The sequence below is a fragment of the Otolemur garnettii genome, unplaced genomic scaffold (genome assembly GCF_000181295.1).
Source record: "Otolemur garnettii isolate 467f Iridium unplaced genomic scaffold, OtoGar3 scaffold00103, whole genome shotgun sequence".
Classification (NCBI taxonomy): domain Eukaryota; kingdom Metazoa; phylum Chordata; class Mammalia; order Primates; family Galagidae; genus Otolemur; species Otolemur garnettii.
In genome coordinates this window covers 2,103,809-2,120,629 of record NW_003852498.1, presented here as the reverse complement: position 1 = coordinate 2,120,629, position 16,821 = coordinate 2,103,809, and the positions used below count along the sequence as shown (strand labels likewise).

The 16,821-nt window shown below is 41.5% G+C and overlaps 2 protein-coding genes across 2 annotated transcripts in view; one reads left to right on the top strand and one right to left on the bottom strand.

Moving 5' to 3' along the window:
• The window catches only part of LOC105887662 (ribosome biogenesis protein NSA2 homolog), a 4,056-nt gene extending 3,525 nt beyond the window's left edge, over nucleotides 1-531 (bottom strand). The window contains exons 1-2 of the mRNA XM_012809272.1: nucleotides 246-531; nucleotides 5-152 (exon numbers count right to left, since the gene is read on the bottom strand). Coding sequence (XP_012664726.1) covers nucleotides 5-152; nucleotides 246-436 — 339 coding nt within the window. The 5' untranslated portion in view covers nucleotides 437-531. The remainder of the gene's footprint in view (nucleotides 1-4; nucleotides 153-245) is intronic.
• Nucleotides 1-16,821, top strand: part of MANBA (mannosidase beta) — a 113,681-nt gene that overhangs the window by 93,643 nt on the left and 3,217 nt on the right. The window contains exons 14-16 of the mRNA XM_003796326.3: nucleotides 9,313-9,457; nucleotides 14,590-14,732; nucleotides 15,723-15,980. Coding sequence (XP_003796374.3) covers nucleotides 9,313-9,457; nucleotides 14,590-14,732; nucleotides 15,723-15,980 — 546 coding nt within the window. The remainder of the gene's footprint in view (nucleotides 1-9,312; nucleotides 9,458-14,589; nucleotides 14,733-15,722; nucleotides 15,981-16,821) is intronic.

Sequence of the window (16,821 nt, the reverse complement as noted above, 5' to 3'; positions counted from 1 at the left end):
CCGCTTTCTCTTTCCGTTTTTGTTTAATCATATTGGAGAGTACTTTGGCTCGGGACTGTCCCTCTCTGTCCAACAGATAGGCAGGTACTGCTCCCTGTGGAGTCTTTTCATCATCCTTTTGTTTGGTGTTTCTCTTTTCATGCATCTTGATACTATCAAGAAAGAAAAAGACTCAAGATCATCTGTTTTAATGATTACCAATAATTATAAATTACCATTTATAATCAATAAATGGGACTACTTACGTCTTTTTCATTTGTATTTTCTCAGCATGGCGCTGTTTATGGTAGAGCTTAGCCTTCAGACCAATCATCTTCTTTGCCTTCTTTGACCGTTCATGAGCCTCTCGACTTTCTTTTTTTCTCTTTTTCTCATGGTAATCCAAGCGATATCCATAGCGTTTACGATGTAATTCAATATATTCATTTTGTGGCATGATGACGGTCGCGAAGCTGCCCGGCGCAGCCTCTGGGGTACCAAGACGCTGTCAATCTTCGGGTCTCACAGATCCACAAGCCGACTCCACACCACCTTTTTTAAAATTTATTTTATTATTTTTTTTTATTTTTGAGACAGAGTCTCATTTTGTTGCCCTTGGCACAGTGCCATGGCATCATAGCTCACAGCAACCTCAAACTCTTGGGCTCAAGTGATTCTCTTGTCTCAGCCTCCTGAGCAGCTGGGACTACAGGCACAACACCCGGCTATTTTTAGAGACGGGGGTCTCACTATTGCTCAGGATGGTCTCAAACCCATGAGCTCAGGCAATCCACCTGCCTCAGTCTCCCAGAGTGCTAGGATTACAGGCATGAGCCACCATGTCGGGCCCTCTAGCTGCTGATGACATGATCTTATATAGAGAAAACCTTAAAGAATTCACAAACAATAATTAGAGCTAATAAATGAATTTTGTACAGTTCCAAGGTATCAGATCAATGTAAAAATATCAGTTCTACTTTTATGCACTTTCTTTCTTTCTTTTTTTTTGAGACAGAGTTTCACTTTGTCACCCTCAGTAGGGTGCTGTGGTGTCACAGCTCACAGCAACCTCCAACTCCTGGGCTTAGGCGATTCTCTTGCCTCATCCTCCTGAGTAGTTGGGACTATGCCTGGCTATTTTTTGTTGTAGTTTGGCAGGGGCTGGGTTTGAACTTGCCACCCTCGGTATGTGGAGCTGGCGCCCTACCCACTGAGCCATAGGTGCCGCCCATTTTTATGCACTTTCAATGAGCAGTCTGAAAATGAAATTAAGTAAGCAATAGTATAATATCAGAAAGAAAATAGGAATATGTAACCAAAGAGGTGCAAGACTTTCACACTGAAAACTGAAACATTGTTGAAGGAAATTTAAAAAAAATGGAAAGACATATTGGGTTCATGGATTAGAAGACTTAAAGTTAGCAGAACTCCCTAAATTGATATATAGATTTAATGTAATTTCAACCAAAATCCCTACTGTATTTTTTTTTTGCAGAAATGGGTGAGCTGATTCTAAAATTTATGTGGAAATACAAGACACCCACAATAGTCAAAGCTATCCTGAAAAAGGAGAGTAAAGTTGGAGAACTCATACTTTCAATTTCAAAACTTACTACAAAACTACAGTAATCAAGACAGTATGGTCCTGACAAAAAGCCAGACGTACAGATTGATTCAGAATATTTGAGAGTCTAGAAATAAACACATCCATTTTTAGTCAATTGCTTTTCATCTTCTTTTAAAAATTTTTTAAAGTATTTTCTTTTAATTGACAAATGAAAATTACAACATGATATTTTGACATAAGTATACATTGTGGAATGACTCAGAGTATTTAAGATATGCATTATCTCACACAGTTTTTTATGTATATGTTGAGAACAGTTAAAATCTACTACTTCGTTAGCAGTTTTAAAGTATACCATACACTGTTTCAATTATAGTCACCACTTTGTACAATAGACATCTTGAACTTGTTTCTCTTGTCTAACTGAATTTTTTTTTTTAATGACAATAACAATATTTAACATAAGGACTGAGAACAAAAACCTCATAAAGAACGAATGAAGAGGGCAACGCCTGTGGCTCAAGGAGTAGGGTGCCAGACCCATATACTAGAGGTGGTGGGTTCAAACCTGGCCCTGACCAAAAACTGAAGAAAAAAAAAGGAAATGACAAAAGGGCAGAAATCAATTGAATAGAAAATAAATGCTTAAAATCAATAAAAAAATTAAAAAAAAAGAATGAATGAAGAAAAATACATTCAGAAAAGAAATCAGATGATTACTGCAATGAAGCAATAATAATAGTAATAATGCAAAGAAAGTGACATTCACATTGTCAGATAGAAGTATGTCTATTATAGAATACTTTGATCAGTTAACTTCTTCTTATTTTGTTTTCTCCTCTCTAACTGAATTTTGTATCCTTTTCTCAGCACCTCTCCATATCCCACCTCCACCTCCAGCCCCTGGTAACCACTGTTCTACTCTGCTTCTGTGAGTTTGACTTTTGTAGATTGTCCAGGTAGGTGAGATCATATAGTATTTTTCTTTCGGTGCCTGGATTATTTCATTTAACATAATGTCCTCCAGGTTCAACCATGTTGCAAGTGACAGGGTTTTTCTCATTTTTAAGACTGAATAGTATTCTGTTGTGGATATAGACCACATTTTCTTTGTTCATCTGTTGACGGACACTTAGGTTGATTCCACATCTTGGCAATTGTGGCTAATGCTGCATCATACATGGAAGTGCAGGTATCTCTTCCACTCACTGATTTCTTTTGCTTTGGATGTATACCCACTACTGGGATTGCTGGACTGGGGTTGATATAGTAGTTCTATTTTTAACTTTTTGAGGAACCTTTAGTGTTTCCATAATGGCTGAAGTAATTTACACTCCCAATGGTTATGACAATAAAATGGGGAAAAGGAAAGTGTTTTCAACAAATAGACCTAGACTAACTGTATATTCACGTGCAGAAGAATAAATTGTGAGCACTGCTTCTTACCATATACAAAAATTAACTCAAAATGGATTAATAATCTAAATGTAAGAGCTAAAACTATTAATATAAAGCTCTTAGATAGAAAACATAGGTATAAATCTTATAATTTTTTATTGGGCAACAGTTTTCTTCAATTTGACACCTAAAGAACAAGCTACCAAAGAAAAAATAGATAAATTGTACTTGATAAAGGAAAAAGTTTTATATAGCAAAGGGCACTCTTAAGAAAGTGAAAAGATAATCCACAGAATGGAAGGAAAAATTTATAAATCATACATCTGATCAGCATCTAATATCCAGAATATATAAAGAGCTCTGAGAAATCAATAATGAAAAAGACAAACAACTCAAAGAATTGGTGAAGGCTTTGAATAGACATGTCTTTAAATGAAAGGGCCAAAAAACACCCTCAAAGATGAAAAGATGCTCAATGACATCATTAGTCATTAGAGAAATGCAAATCAAAACCACAGCAAGATACCACCACTTTTTTAAAAAGAAAAATAGCGAGTATTGGCAGAGAGAGGGAGAATATGTTGCTGAAGGGAATACAAAGTGGTTCAGTGGCTGTGGAAAACAGTTTGCTATTTCCTTAAAAAGTCAGAGTTGTCCCATGACCCAGCAATTCTACTCTCGTGTATATATGCTCAAGAAAATTGCAAACGTGTTCACACAAAAGCTTGTGCACAGATGTTCATCACATTTTCCTAGTGGCCCCTAAAGTGGAAACAACCCCAAATGTTTATTGATTGACACATGAATAAACCAAATGTACCATGTGCATACAATTAAATATTTTTTCAGACATAAAGAGGAATGAGGTACTGCTACATGCTTAGAGGAACCTTGAAAAATGTGAAGGAAGCCAGTCACATCAACCACAAATATGCAATGTCCTGACGAGGCCAATCCACAGCGACAGGAAATAGTTTAGTGATTTCTGCAAACTGGGGAGGGGGAGGACGGGGAGTGACTGCTAATTAGTATGGTGTTTCTTTCTGGGGTAATGGAAATATCCTGGAATTAGATAGTGAAGAGGATTGCAGGACCTTGTGATTATACTAAAATCAATGAATTATAACCTCTAAAAGGATGAATTGAATGGCCTATGAATTTTATCTTAGTTTAAAAGCTGACTTAATTTGAAGATTCTTATTGTGTGAGGATAATTTAAGTAAATAAAATATATAGATGTTAGGGAACTTAGTCTCATGGTTACTCCTAGTTCCAAGGGTGCAATGTGTTTCTGGGAAAGGTAGAGAACTCCACAATAGACAAGATAGTTGCAGGGCAGTAACAGGGAAGTGAAGCCAAGCCCGGAACTCAGTGAGCACGCCATCCCGCTGAGGAAGGGGCTGTGGGTTTGGGGGGACAGCTAGCAACTGCCAGTGGCAAAGCTGGAATTGGGATGTAGATCTTGGTGTCCTGGTCCAATGTCTTTTCATCATACCCTCTGTTCCTCTAAGGAGACTGATTTCATAACTGTAATCAAGCAAGCTGCTGAGAATAGGCATATTTTTCAAACTAAAATAAGATGCGTCTGCTAACAGTGATACTGAGTAACCTAGGAAATGACTAAGCATTTATCCCTCCTATATGTAAAGATTGCCCTCTTTAGGAAAGGATGAGTGCATATGTAAATATAAGTGCATTTTTTAAAGGAAAAGGGGAACTTCTAGAGGTTTTCCAGGGAACTAGGATTGTACAACATCCCTTAAAAAAGTACAGTGGACAAAAAATAATCAATAAAAATTAAAAAAAAACCAAACTATAGTGGACAACAGCCTCTGCCCTTTAACGAACAAAGGAATCATTTGTTAGCCTTGACTGGTACCCACTGGTTTGGGTTGATCAGATGCATGTGATTGGCACATCTGTATGGTACAGATGGTACCATCTGTATGTGGGATATACCATGCTGAGCTGGGGCCGGGAGTGCTCAAGAGTCTGGAGTTCCCTTCATGCTAATTTCAGGTAAGATAGGCTACTAGATGGAGCTAACCTAGCTCTCTTTTTCTTTCATTGCTAGTGAGGATCAGGAGTCTTATTTTCTTCTTCAACATTTTGTTAAAGTTTGACAATTTTAAGGGATTAATAATTTTTACCTATGAATCCAGAAAAGATAAATTCCAGTGAGGATATTATACTAGAATGGATATATGGAAATAAATATTTATATCTTCCAGGTGGTTGTGAAAATTGATCTAATTGATCTAATTTAGAGACTAAAAACTCAAATGTTTATAGGGGCCAGGCAAGTAATTAAAATCAACGAGAGAGAGAGAGAGGATGATTGGGATTCTGGTAAAATCCACATCAGCAAGAAACAAAAAGCATCCACTGGGTGGGCCAATAGAAACCAGTGTGGGGCCAAGTCAGCTGAGAATAGGCATATTTTTCACTGGGCTACCAGTTTCTGGCAAATGCTTGCTTGGCTATAACATAATATGGCAGCATGCAACAGGACTTTATGTTCTGTCATATGTAATACTATTACCAAACAAACAAAACACAGAAGGGAAAAAACTAATATGAACAGAAATGTCCTCAGCTATTGTATTTAGAGAAAAAACTGGAAACCAGTTTCCCTGATGCTTAATATTTAAAGAATGATTATCAAACTGTGATCTAACTATGTAACCGCCCCAAGCACAAAGGTATATAGAAGGTGCTAGAGTATGTAAATGTACATCTGTGAAAATTAAGTGAGAGCAGAATACAAAATCGTAAATATATATGAGCTACAATCTATGCGCTTGATACTAGCCAAAAGGTCGAGAAGCAATGTGCTGGAATGTATGTTACAAAGATTGGAAAAGAATTTAGAGGATTAAACAATTTGGTGCTCATCAGATTGCCCCCCCCCCGAAAAGTGGTAAATTAAATTTACCACGAAGAGAAAGAAAATGCAGGTTGCCTCTCCAAGGCCATCAGTAAAATACATCTTTTGGATTAAACCCAGCTAAGCCCAGGCTATGGCTTTGTCCCAAAAGTCTTCATTTTTGCCTGAAAGAGATGACTTCGTGACCTACTCTGGTATACACTGACATTTTGTCCCACATCAGAATTCCGGTTTTTGCTTTCCTCCTGCTCACTCTTTATAAATCTGGATGCAGGGGAAAGTGACCGCAGTCCCAAACTGCTTGAACGCTCCACCTCCTTCCACACCACTCATGAGTCAAAGCTGGACCGGGTTCCTGCGGGGTCATATGAAAATGTTGTAGGTTCTTTGGCCTCTTTGGTTTCAGGGATGGCCCAGCTTTGGGGATACTTTGGGCCCTGGAGTTTCCTGGGGCTGGCATCCAATGTGGGCTGTCCGTGCCGGTTGCCTTTTGATGTCTGTCCTGGCCCTGTCAGGGCTGGACCAGCATCTCAGCCCCTGTTTTGACACACTGGCTCAATAAGGACGTCCTCTACCTGTCCTCCAGCAGTCTTGTCACCTGTAGTCCATAAAGCAGTGGCTTATTTTTCAGGAAGGAATCGGGATGAGAACAGAGATGTCTAGTTACTCAGGGCATTGTGTGCGTGGGAGCGCACACGGGGTGGGGGGGCCTACTTTGGCCTGATTTTTGTGCCCACAGACCACCTGTTGCTTAGTTGATGAGGGCATTATTTGGAGGCTCAGGGTAATTTAAATGAGTTCAGATATTATCAGAACTTTAAGATAAATAGGTCACTTCTTATGCCAATGTGACGTGAAAGTCTCTAGTGGGCACAGGCTGAAACTGCAGCCCCCACATCTGTCTATACTGAGGTTTCACTTCTCAGCTGCCTCATGTTCACTGAACTTTCTAGAAGTTGCCCTACAACACGTATTTCGTATAGCTCAATAAAATGTGAATTCTTACTCAAGGGATTCGATTCTCTGAGCCTTGCTATCTAGGTCTGGAAGTAGATCAATGTCTTTCTTCTCTAGCTTAATTCAGACAAGCCTGGTCCTTGGCTAGAGACTGAGTCTAATTAGCTCCACTGCCATAGAGAAAAGTTTTTAGATCTGTTTTTCACTCCCTCTGACTTAGTTTTTAGAGTGACATATTCCAGCTATATCCTGTAGTCATTTTGAGTTGGCACCACTGCCTCCGGCCGTGTGAGAATCTTACTTTAACTTTAGAGTGCACTTTCCAGCTGTCCAGCTGTTGGTCCTTGCTGTGGCCTGAATGAGCAGGGCATTTATCTGCTCAGAGCTACCACCAAGTCTTGCCTGGGAGATTTTAGTAGCTTTCAAATGGTCTCATAAATCCACTCTAGCCCCCACCCATTCCTCATTCAGTAGTTCAAGTCACCTTTTGGAAATGCAAATTTGGTCACATCACCCTTTAGCTGAAAAGCTTTTTGTTTTTGTTTTGTTTTGACTCTGTCACCCTGGGTAGAGTGCTAGAGGCATCATAGCTCACAGCAATCTCAAACTCCTTGGTTCAAGTGATCTTGCTTCAGCCGCCTGAGTAGCTAGAACCACAGGCACCTGCCACAACTCTGGTTAGTTTTTCTATTTTTAGAGATGAGGTTTCGTTCTTGCTCAGGCTGGTCTCGAACTCCTGAGCTCAAGCAATCCACCAGCCTTGGCCTCTCAGAGTGCTAGGATTACAGGTGTGAGCCACCTTGCTAGGGTCTTGAAAAGCCTTTTGTGATTTCCAGGTGCCTTTAGGATGCATGCTAACACCTTCTACACTCCTCATGTGGCCTGCCAAGGTCCCGCCATCAGTTTCTCACCAGCTTCTCTTCACTGCTCCTGGTGCCCCGTGCTGGGCCTCCTTGGCCTCTCTAGCCAGAAGGTTCTGCCCTATTTTCCGCTGTCCTCTTCTGTCTAAGCCAGTCTTCACTCCTCAACTAGGCCTACCCTATGGGCTCGTAATATCACACACTTCTCCTTAGCCCTTAGTACTGTTTCAAGTTTACTTTTATTTGTGTGATTCTTAGATTAAGGCTTGTCTGCTCCACAAGCTGATACACTCCATGAAGGTGGGTGATCTTGACTTTGCTGGGGGCATGCACCATGGCCAGCGTCTAACCTATACTGCAGGAATTTATTAAGTCTTTATTGAATGACGACTATTTCTTCTTGCTTCCTTTCTGGAATTTATTTTATGAATCTGACTCAGGTAAGTTGTAACCTCATCTGTGACTTCCTCACTAGTCAGCTGCTTTAGCTAAAGGTTCTACTTTTATTTGAGCATTTCACTTTTAAAGGAAAGCGTGTGGGCCTCTGTCTTCCAGTGGCCACATATACACCCTTCTCTTTCTTCCTCTTGGCTACCCAGGCCCTACTCGGAGGCCATCCTGTTCTCTGACTGAGATCTTTGCATCTCTGGCCACCTCTCAGGTCCTCCTCAGTGACCCATCACAAGCCCCTCTTAAGTACAACCCCAAACTAAGAGCACGTGATACACACAGTGTCAGAACAGCAGCAATTAAAGAGACTGATTTTTCAGTGGTGATGACAGTAATTAAGGGTCCTCTGTGAAGTTCTTTAGTGCTTCTTAAAAACTAAATTTTCTCATCTCATTTCTGCAGTTTACCATCTGTTCTGCTATAATGAAGGAATTGCATTTACAAGAAATCTTACATCATCAAAAAGCATGATATAAAAACAATTGTTTGACTAGAAAAAGAGGGGTAGAGATTGGATATCTGACTCATAATAACAATGTTATTTTTCCTGCTGAATCTTTTTCTAATAGAAGTTTTTTATTTTTAAATTAACTTTGAATGTATTAGCAAAATCCATCATTGAAAAAAACTGGATAGGCTTGGTGCTAGTTGCTCAGTGGTTAGGGCGCCAGCCACATGCACCAGGGCTGGTGGGTTTGAACCCTGCTGGAGCCTGCTAAACAACGACAACAACAAGAACAAAATAGCTGGGCATTGTGGTGGGTGCCTGTACTCCCAGCTACTTGGGAGGCTGAGGTAAGGGAATCGCTTTGAGGTTGTTGTGAGCTGTGATGCCATGGCACTCTACTGAGGGTAACATAGTGAGACTCTGTCTTAAAAAAAAAAAAAAGAAAAAGAAAAAACTGTGTAGTTTTTTTAATATATAGACAAACACTGGAATACTAGTCTTTGTTTTTCTTCATTGCCTACCCTACCTTTTACACCATCCAATTTCCTTTGTCACTCATTGTTACAATAAATCAAACAATCAGGCCTCCCAGATAAACCCGCTGTCATGCTAAGGGGTGGGTTACAAACCTAGTAAATAATGGTATTCCTAGTGCTAATCACATTCTCTCATTTATTGGATTTCTTTTAAAAAACCCTCAAGCCTATAATTTTCTCAACCTCTGTCAAACCATAACTCCTGTGTGTGGATGTTTTCCCCAACTCAGGTGATGCAGGCTCAGTGTGTCAAAACAGAAACGGAATTTTACCGCCGCAGCCGCAGTGAGATAGTGAACAAGAAAGGGCACACCATGGGCGCGCTCTACTGGCAGCTGAATGACATCTGGCAGGCCCCTTCCTGGGCCTCTCTGGGTAAGTGTCTCAGCATTGGCAGAGTGAGAGAAGGCAATACCTATGGGGAGCAGAGCCTGAGGAACCACAACCAGAAGAGCCCGTCCCCTGTAGCCCACCTAAACCTATGGCCGCCCCCTCTGGATAATCTTTCTGTGAGCCCGAGAGACAACCTAATTATGAGCGTGATGAAGTCATAACAGCAGGCCAAGGGGAGGGAGATCCATATACGAGGGTCTCTGTCATGTGTCCTGTGATTACTGTGTAGAATTTTGAATTTATTTAAGAAGACTTTCCAGGCCAAAGGTTGAGGGCCTTCATGCCTCCCTTCCTTTGTGTAGGAGGATTCACGCCCGTAGAAGGTCGGCCTGGTTCCGTGTTAAAGTGCCCCTTTCTCTGACTGCCCTTACAGTCGGTGATGTCATCTTTACTGTGCCCTACTTAGCTTTGGGAGGCGGAAGTGTCAGAGCCAGAAATCCAGATAGGAAAGGTTATAGCTGAACCAGTTCAACCAGCAACAGGGGCGATGCTGGCATAGAACTTGCGTTTTTAAAAAATTTTGGATTGATATAAGGGTACATATAATTAGGTTACATTGTGTTTGTTAGGACAAGTCCGAGTTGTCATTGAGTCCTTCACCCAGGAGGTGTGCCACGTGCCCCTCCATTGTATCCGTTGGGGGGGGGCTTACTGAGCCCATCCCCCCTTTCCCAGCCCCCTACTTGAATTTGGTTGTGTTTTCCCTCATGTGTGGGCCTGTAGTTATTCATCTGCTAGTTTCAAATTAGTGCTGAGTACATGGGATGCTTGTTTTTTCATTCCTGTGATACTTCCCTGAGGAGAATGTTCTTCAACGCCAACCAGGCAAACGCAAAAGAGGTAAAGTCTCCATCTTTTTAATGACTGAATAGTACCCCATGGTATACATAGACCACAGTTTGCTAATCCATTCATGGAGTGATGGGCATTTAGGTTGTTTCCATATCTTTGAAATTGTGAATTGGGCACTGTAAACATGTGAGTACAAATGTCCTTATGGTAAAATGAGTTTTTTCCTTTTGGGTAGATGCCTAGTAATAGGATTGCAGGATCAATTGGAAGCTCTGCTTTTTAGCTCTTTGAGGATTCTCCATACTTCTTTCCAAAAGTCTGTATTAGTTTGTAGTCCCACCAATGGTGTACGAGGGAACTTGCATTTGAATTAACCCATCTATTCGTTACATTTTAAAAAAATTAAGGAATGATGATGAATTTCTGACCTTTGGTAGAGGTGATTTGAAGCAAGGTTCAGTAAATAATATCAGTAATAGTTTTGAGTCAAAACTTAGGCAAAGGCCATCAAGTAAAACGGCCATTCTGCTGGGGAGGCTCCTACACTGGCTCAGCCACGTGAGTCTGCAGGCCTTCATTCCAGACAGGCTTCCCTGGTGCCAAGTGGATGACTCTTACAGGGAATTGGATTTTTGCTCAGTTTCTCTGATGGAACTCTTTATCAGCACCGACCAGATCAAAGAGCCTTGACTGAGAATCAGGGTAGACTGTGGGGAAAAGCCTTCTGGGATGCCGGAAAGATGAACAAGAGAGAAGAATGTTCAGACACACTTGGACACTGACCCTGCTTTCTGTCTGTAGAGGAGACTGAATTTTCCCAGCTGAGTTTGATTCAAGAAACGGGAGGGCCCAACTTTTGTAAGTCTTCCTTTAAATGATTGCGTATAGATTATTCCTAGGAGTTCTTCAGAAGGGTAGATCTGTGGGGGGAGGAAAATCACATTAAAACTCAAAGGGCCTTTTCTATTCTGTCACTCCACAACCAAAATCAACACAGAAGCCTCTGGGACCAGCCGTGTGAGGGTTTCTCCCACTGCTAGGCAGGCAGTTCCACAGTGGTCACCAGCTCGTGTCCTCTAATTCTAGTTTGGCAGGTCAGATCCTGCAGGTTGAGGGCTGTGTCCCATAAGACAGCACTCCTCTTCCTAACACCAGTTCCAAGATTGGGCCGGTGGAAATTCTGACTGACTGGCTTTGAGTTGGGGTTTCCATGATGCCCTCTTGGGGTTCATTCATTTGCTAGAGTGGTTCACAGAACTTATGTTGCTAGTTTATCACAAAATGACATTTTAAAAGATGCAAATAAAAAGCCAAATGAAGAGATGCATAGTATAAGGACTAGGAGGTCCTGAGAACAGGAGCTTCTGTCCCTGTGCAGTTCGGGTGCACCACGCTCGGTCTGCCTGCACACGCCAACTGTCTGAAGCTCTCTGAACCCTGTCGTCTTGGGCCTTCTATAGAGACTTCATTGGAGAGGCATGATTGACAGCTGTGTAGCAATTGGATTGGACAAAAAGGGCATGATCTGATACTCATAGGCTGAGTGGAGAATCATAGCAAGGCCTGTTTATTGGGATTCTTCTCTCCTCTCTGTGCAGCTCCTCTTCCTTCAGGATATAGGGCAGGATCTCTTCTGAGGTGCAATCAGAAAGGCAGGGAAAGATTAGAATCTTGTCCTGGGCAGGTGAAAGGAGGGCAGGCGAAGCTCAGAGAGCTAGATTCTGTTTTCTGAGGCCTGCTTCTGAGCCCTGTAGTGCCCTAACATTTTAACAGAAGATTGCAACAAGGGCATGAGAGTTATGAGCCAGGAACACTGGACAACACGGGTAACACACAGTAGGGAAACTATGTAGGGAAACCCATGTGTAAGAGTGTGATGGCCGATCAAGAGTTTGGCCATTTTCTAAACTCTGGCAGGACTGCGTCTGCCTGGGGAGGGTTACCAGCTCCTTGTACGGATTAGAGAACAGACCCAGGAAGAAGCTGTGACAAGTTATGCCACATCTACTCCTGATCTCAGCACCACAGAGTCCATATTTAACTCTGTTTAATTGGCTGAATAAATCCACTGCTCACAGTGTATGCAAATGAGGAAGGTATATGTCGTCTCTTATCACCTGTAATGGTGATAAAAAGATCGCCAGATAAGGTGAGGGTGATAAGATAAAAATGCTACTAAAAAGATCAATAGCTACTTGGAATCTGTACCTTCTTAGGCAGGTATGCAGTAATGTGCCAGGAAGCAACATTTCAGTCAATACTGGACTACATATATGACAGTGACCTCCTAAAATTACAGTACCATTATTTTAACTTTGTATGTTTAAGCACACATAGACCTTTCCAAATATAAGTTCTAGTTTACTTTAAATATATTTAAGCACACAAAGACCTACCATTGTGTTACAGTTGCTGATGGTACAGTAACCTGCTGTACGGGTTTATAGCTTTGAAGCCTTAGGCCATAGACTAGGTGTGTAGTAGGTCTGTACCATCTAGGTTTGTGTAAGTATGCTCTATTATGTTTGCACAACAAAAAATTTTGCCTAACAATGCATTTTTCAGAATGTATCCCTGTTGTTAAGTGACACACGATAGTATTTTATTTTTAAAAATTAGTCTAAACTTACGGGTATCATTCTGCAAATACAGAAATCCAACTGGGCATTTATTTTGCTTGATTCATAAACTTGGATAGTTATGGAGCTAATGGTAAAGCCAGAAATCACATAATATTTTTAGCCTTTTATGAAGAATACTATGTAAGTATCCAAACTCTGTTACTGACTACTAACTTAGGTTGGTGTCCTAGTCTGTTTTACATTGCTGTAACAGAATACCACAGACTGGTTAGTTCACAATGAACAGAAATTTATTTGACTAACGGTTCTAGAATCTGGGAAGTCCAAGAACATGGTGCTGGCATCTGGCAAGGGCCCTCCCACTGCATTATCCCATGCAGAGGACAGAGGGCAAGAGAGCTTGGGGTCAGAGAGTGAGAGAGGGTGGAACTTGTGTTTCTAGTAACCCACTCTCATTATAATAAATCTACTCTTGCAATAAGGACATTAATCCTTTCACATGAGGGTGGAGCCCTAATGGCCTAATTGCATCTTAATGGGTCCCCTACCTCTTAAAGATATCATCACAATGGCTGTTAAATTTCAGCATGAGTTTTGGAGGAGGCATTCAAACCTAAGTAGGTATGGATTAGTGAGATCTTCTGTTTCAACTCCTGTTCTCCTGAGTGTATTCTGTTTGTGGCCTTGACCTCTGGAACCACACATTTCCCCTATAATGGATATCACACACGAGCATGTGTGAGTCACCTCAGATCTGAGCCATCTTCTATTAATGAGAAAACTTTCCAAATAGAAGTTCTAGTTTACTTTATAAGGAAAGGCCTCTCAACACCACACACCACATCATTCCCTCACTGTTGCATTAGGAAGAGATACTAAGAGTTGAGATTTAAGTTGAAATTTTGCAAAATCCAAAAGAAATTAGTTTTATCTGAGCTTCAAAACTGTATTCCCTTATCTCAACACTGTGCAGTATTCATTCTGACATCTCTCTCTCTTTCTCTGTCTCTCTCTGTCTGGGAAGTTATTTGGTGATGCAGTACTTTGTGGGGAAGTACTATTTCATTTTGAAATAGCAGAATGTGGAGAAAGGAAGATTGGAAAGATTTTTAAGTTAAAGGGTTTAACATTCTAAATGGGTCAACAGGACACAGAATTCTACAGGTTCTTGACAACTTTTAATTATCTTTGTGAGACTGTCATTAATTGCCATTAGTTTCTGTGTTTTCCCCCAGTCTGACCCTGCCAACCATATTTGCACAGTGGTTGTTTTGGTTTGCTGGGAGGGTTTTCTGCCTACGGGAAAAGGAAAGTGTAAGTTCCACGTAACTCTTCGGAATGGATTTCTGTAACAGGTGTTCACTGCCAGAGCTACTGCTACAGAGTTCGTCATGTAAAAAGGGACATTGGTGTATTGAGCTCCAGAAAGCAGACTTGCATATGAGTAAGGCTAGTTGAGAGTCAGATTGGGTTCAAAATACCGTCTCCAGCATGTTTGAACTAACTGCCTCTGTTTCTTCCCTCTAAGTGGGCTGTTAATGTTTGCCAGACTCGTAGGAGAGCAGGTGACATAACATCCAGATGCTCAGAGACCCTGACACGTCTGGGTGTGTTCCACCTAGACTGCCCCTCACGGCTGTCTCCCTAGAATCATGGCGAGCCGCACACAGAGGCAGCTGGGCCACGCGGACTCTGACTGCTTGGCCCTGTCCGTCGGCTAATGCTCTCGATTATTTTCAGAATACGGAGGAAAGTGGAAGATGCTTCATTACTTTGCTCGGCGTTTCTTTGCTCCACTGTTGCCAGTTGGCTTTGAGGATCAAAGTGTGTTCCATGTCTACGGCGTGTCAGACCTTCACTCAGACCTCAGGGTGATGCTCACTGTGAGTTACGGGGGATTTTTTTCTCTCTACAATAGAGGGAGACTTTTAGATTATTTCTTTAGTTGTTTGGTTGTGTTTCATTTGGGAAAAATAGAAGTTAATTTGCAGCCAGAATACATAGATTCAGGTGAGAACTCTGCTATTCATTATGTGGGCTTAAACAAAACCCTTGACATCTTGGCGATTGAGTTTCTGCCTCTGCAAAATGATACCAATCTACCTTCTTAAAAGATTTCTATGCATAGTGAACAGAATAGATAAAAGCAAATTAAAGTATAAAGTGCCACTTAAATATAAGGTGATTTATACTTATGAGAAGCTGGAAGTGGTCCAAAGTTTGCAACAAGAAATGGTTCAAAATGGTATATTAATGTGTGGAAAAATAAGTTTGTATTTGAAATAACTTTAAGTAAAAAAAAAAAAAAGGGTAGAAACTCACAGTGTTTGGTGGTCACAGTTCAGAGGACACTAATAACACTGAATATAGATCACCTTGCTGGGATAATTACAGTGTCCTTGGCACTGCACCTTCCATGGATTATTTTTTTAAATTCTCACAACAGCCTATGAAATAAATGCTGTTATTATTCTCATTCTACATATGAAGAAATGGAGACCGAGCATTCGAGTGACATAGTCGCATAACTACATGGTGTCCCAACAGTCACTCCTAAAGTTGCCATTCCTAGGGAAGATGGGAAATTTGTATCTAAAGGTAACTTTATTTGGAAAATATTGATTACAAAATTTTACAAAGAAGTGGCCTACACTGCAGAGAATATTTTGTTAATTTAGCTACAGTTTCACATTTTCCCTATGTATGGGGACTTTTGGGACACCTGTAGTGCTTTGTGGTGCTGTGATTAAAACTTAGGTTTCATAGTCTCTCAACCAGTTCTGCTATTCTGACTATCTGCTGTTATTCCTACTATTATTCTCTAAAAAAATAACCAAGAATGTCTGTTTTTATTCTGCTTTATTTCTCCCCAGGTGAGAGTCCATACGTGGAGCTCCCTGGAGCCCTTGTGCTCTCTGGCAACTAAAGGTTTTGTGATCAGAGCGGGAAAGGCCATCCTCCTCTATAAGGAGCCAGTGTCCTCATTGCTGAGGAGATGTGGGCATTGTACTCGGAAAAGCTGTGTGGTTTCCTTTTACCTTTCAAATGACCTTGAACTCTTGAGCCCAATCAACCATCACTTCCTGTCCTCCCTGAAGGAGGCTGTGGGGCTCCGCCGAGCACATATCACTGTAAGCACAGGTCCTGGGGTCACCGTGGCTTCTCCTGCTCCTGGGACCAGCTCCGGGCACCCTCCTGTTTGTACATTTCCCCACTTGTACATTTCTTGTGGTATGAGTTTACCTGAGACCTGGGGAAAATTGGCCTCCTTTCCACTAGAAGCAAACACCAGATGATTGTCAGGATTGTCAGTCACTGCCACTTGTCTGTCCCATCAGCCTTCCCTAGAGGGCTGGTGCGGTGGCCGGAGAGGAGGCAGCAGGCGTCACCACTGACTGCACTTCCCCTGCGTTCCAACTCTGTTCAGTTGCTTCCCTGTGGAGTCTCTGATTTTCACAACAACCCTGAAGCATCATAATCTGAGTCTTAAAAGTGAGAAAGCCAGTTTAGGAGATTAAGTAATGAGCTCGTGGTTCTGTAGCAAGGAAGCATTGGAGCCCAGTTGAAGCACTCTAATTTTGATTTAAATGGACTTTATTAATATTCATCTTACTTGGCTGGGCACGGTGGCTCATGCCTATAATCCTAGCAGTCTGGGAGGCTGAGGCAGGTGGGTCGCTTGAGTTCAGGAGCTGGAGACCAGCCTGAGCATGAGTGAGACCCCATCTCTAAAAAATGGCCTGGCATTGTGGCAGGTGCCTGTAATCCCAGCTACTCCATAGGTTGAGGCTAGAGGATTGCTTTAGCCCAAGAGTTTGAGTTTGCCGTGAGCAGTGACGCCACAGTACTCTACCGAGAGTGACACAGTAAGACTCTGTCTCAAAAAAAAAAAAAAAAAATTCATCCTACTCTTCATGATTTAAAGCAGCTCAATCACCAAATCTCTTTGTGATTACTAAGAAAAAAAAATGG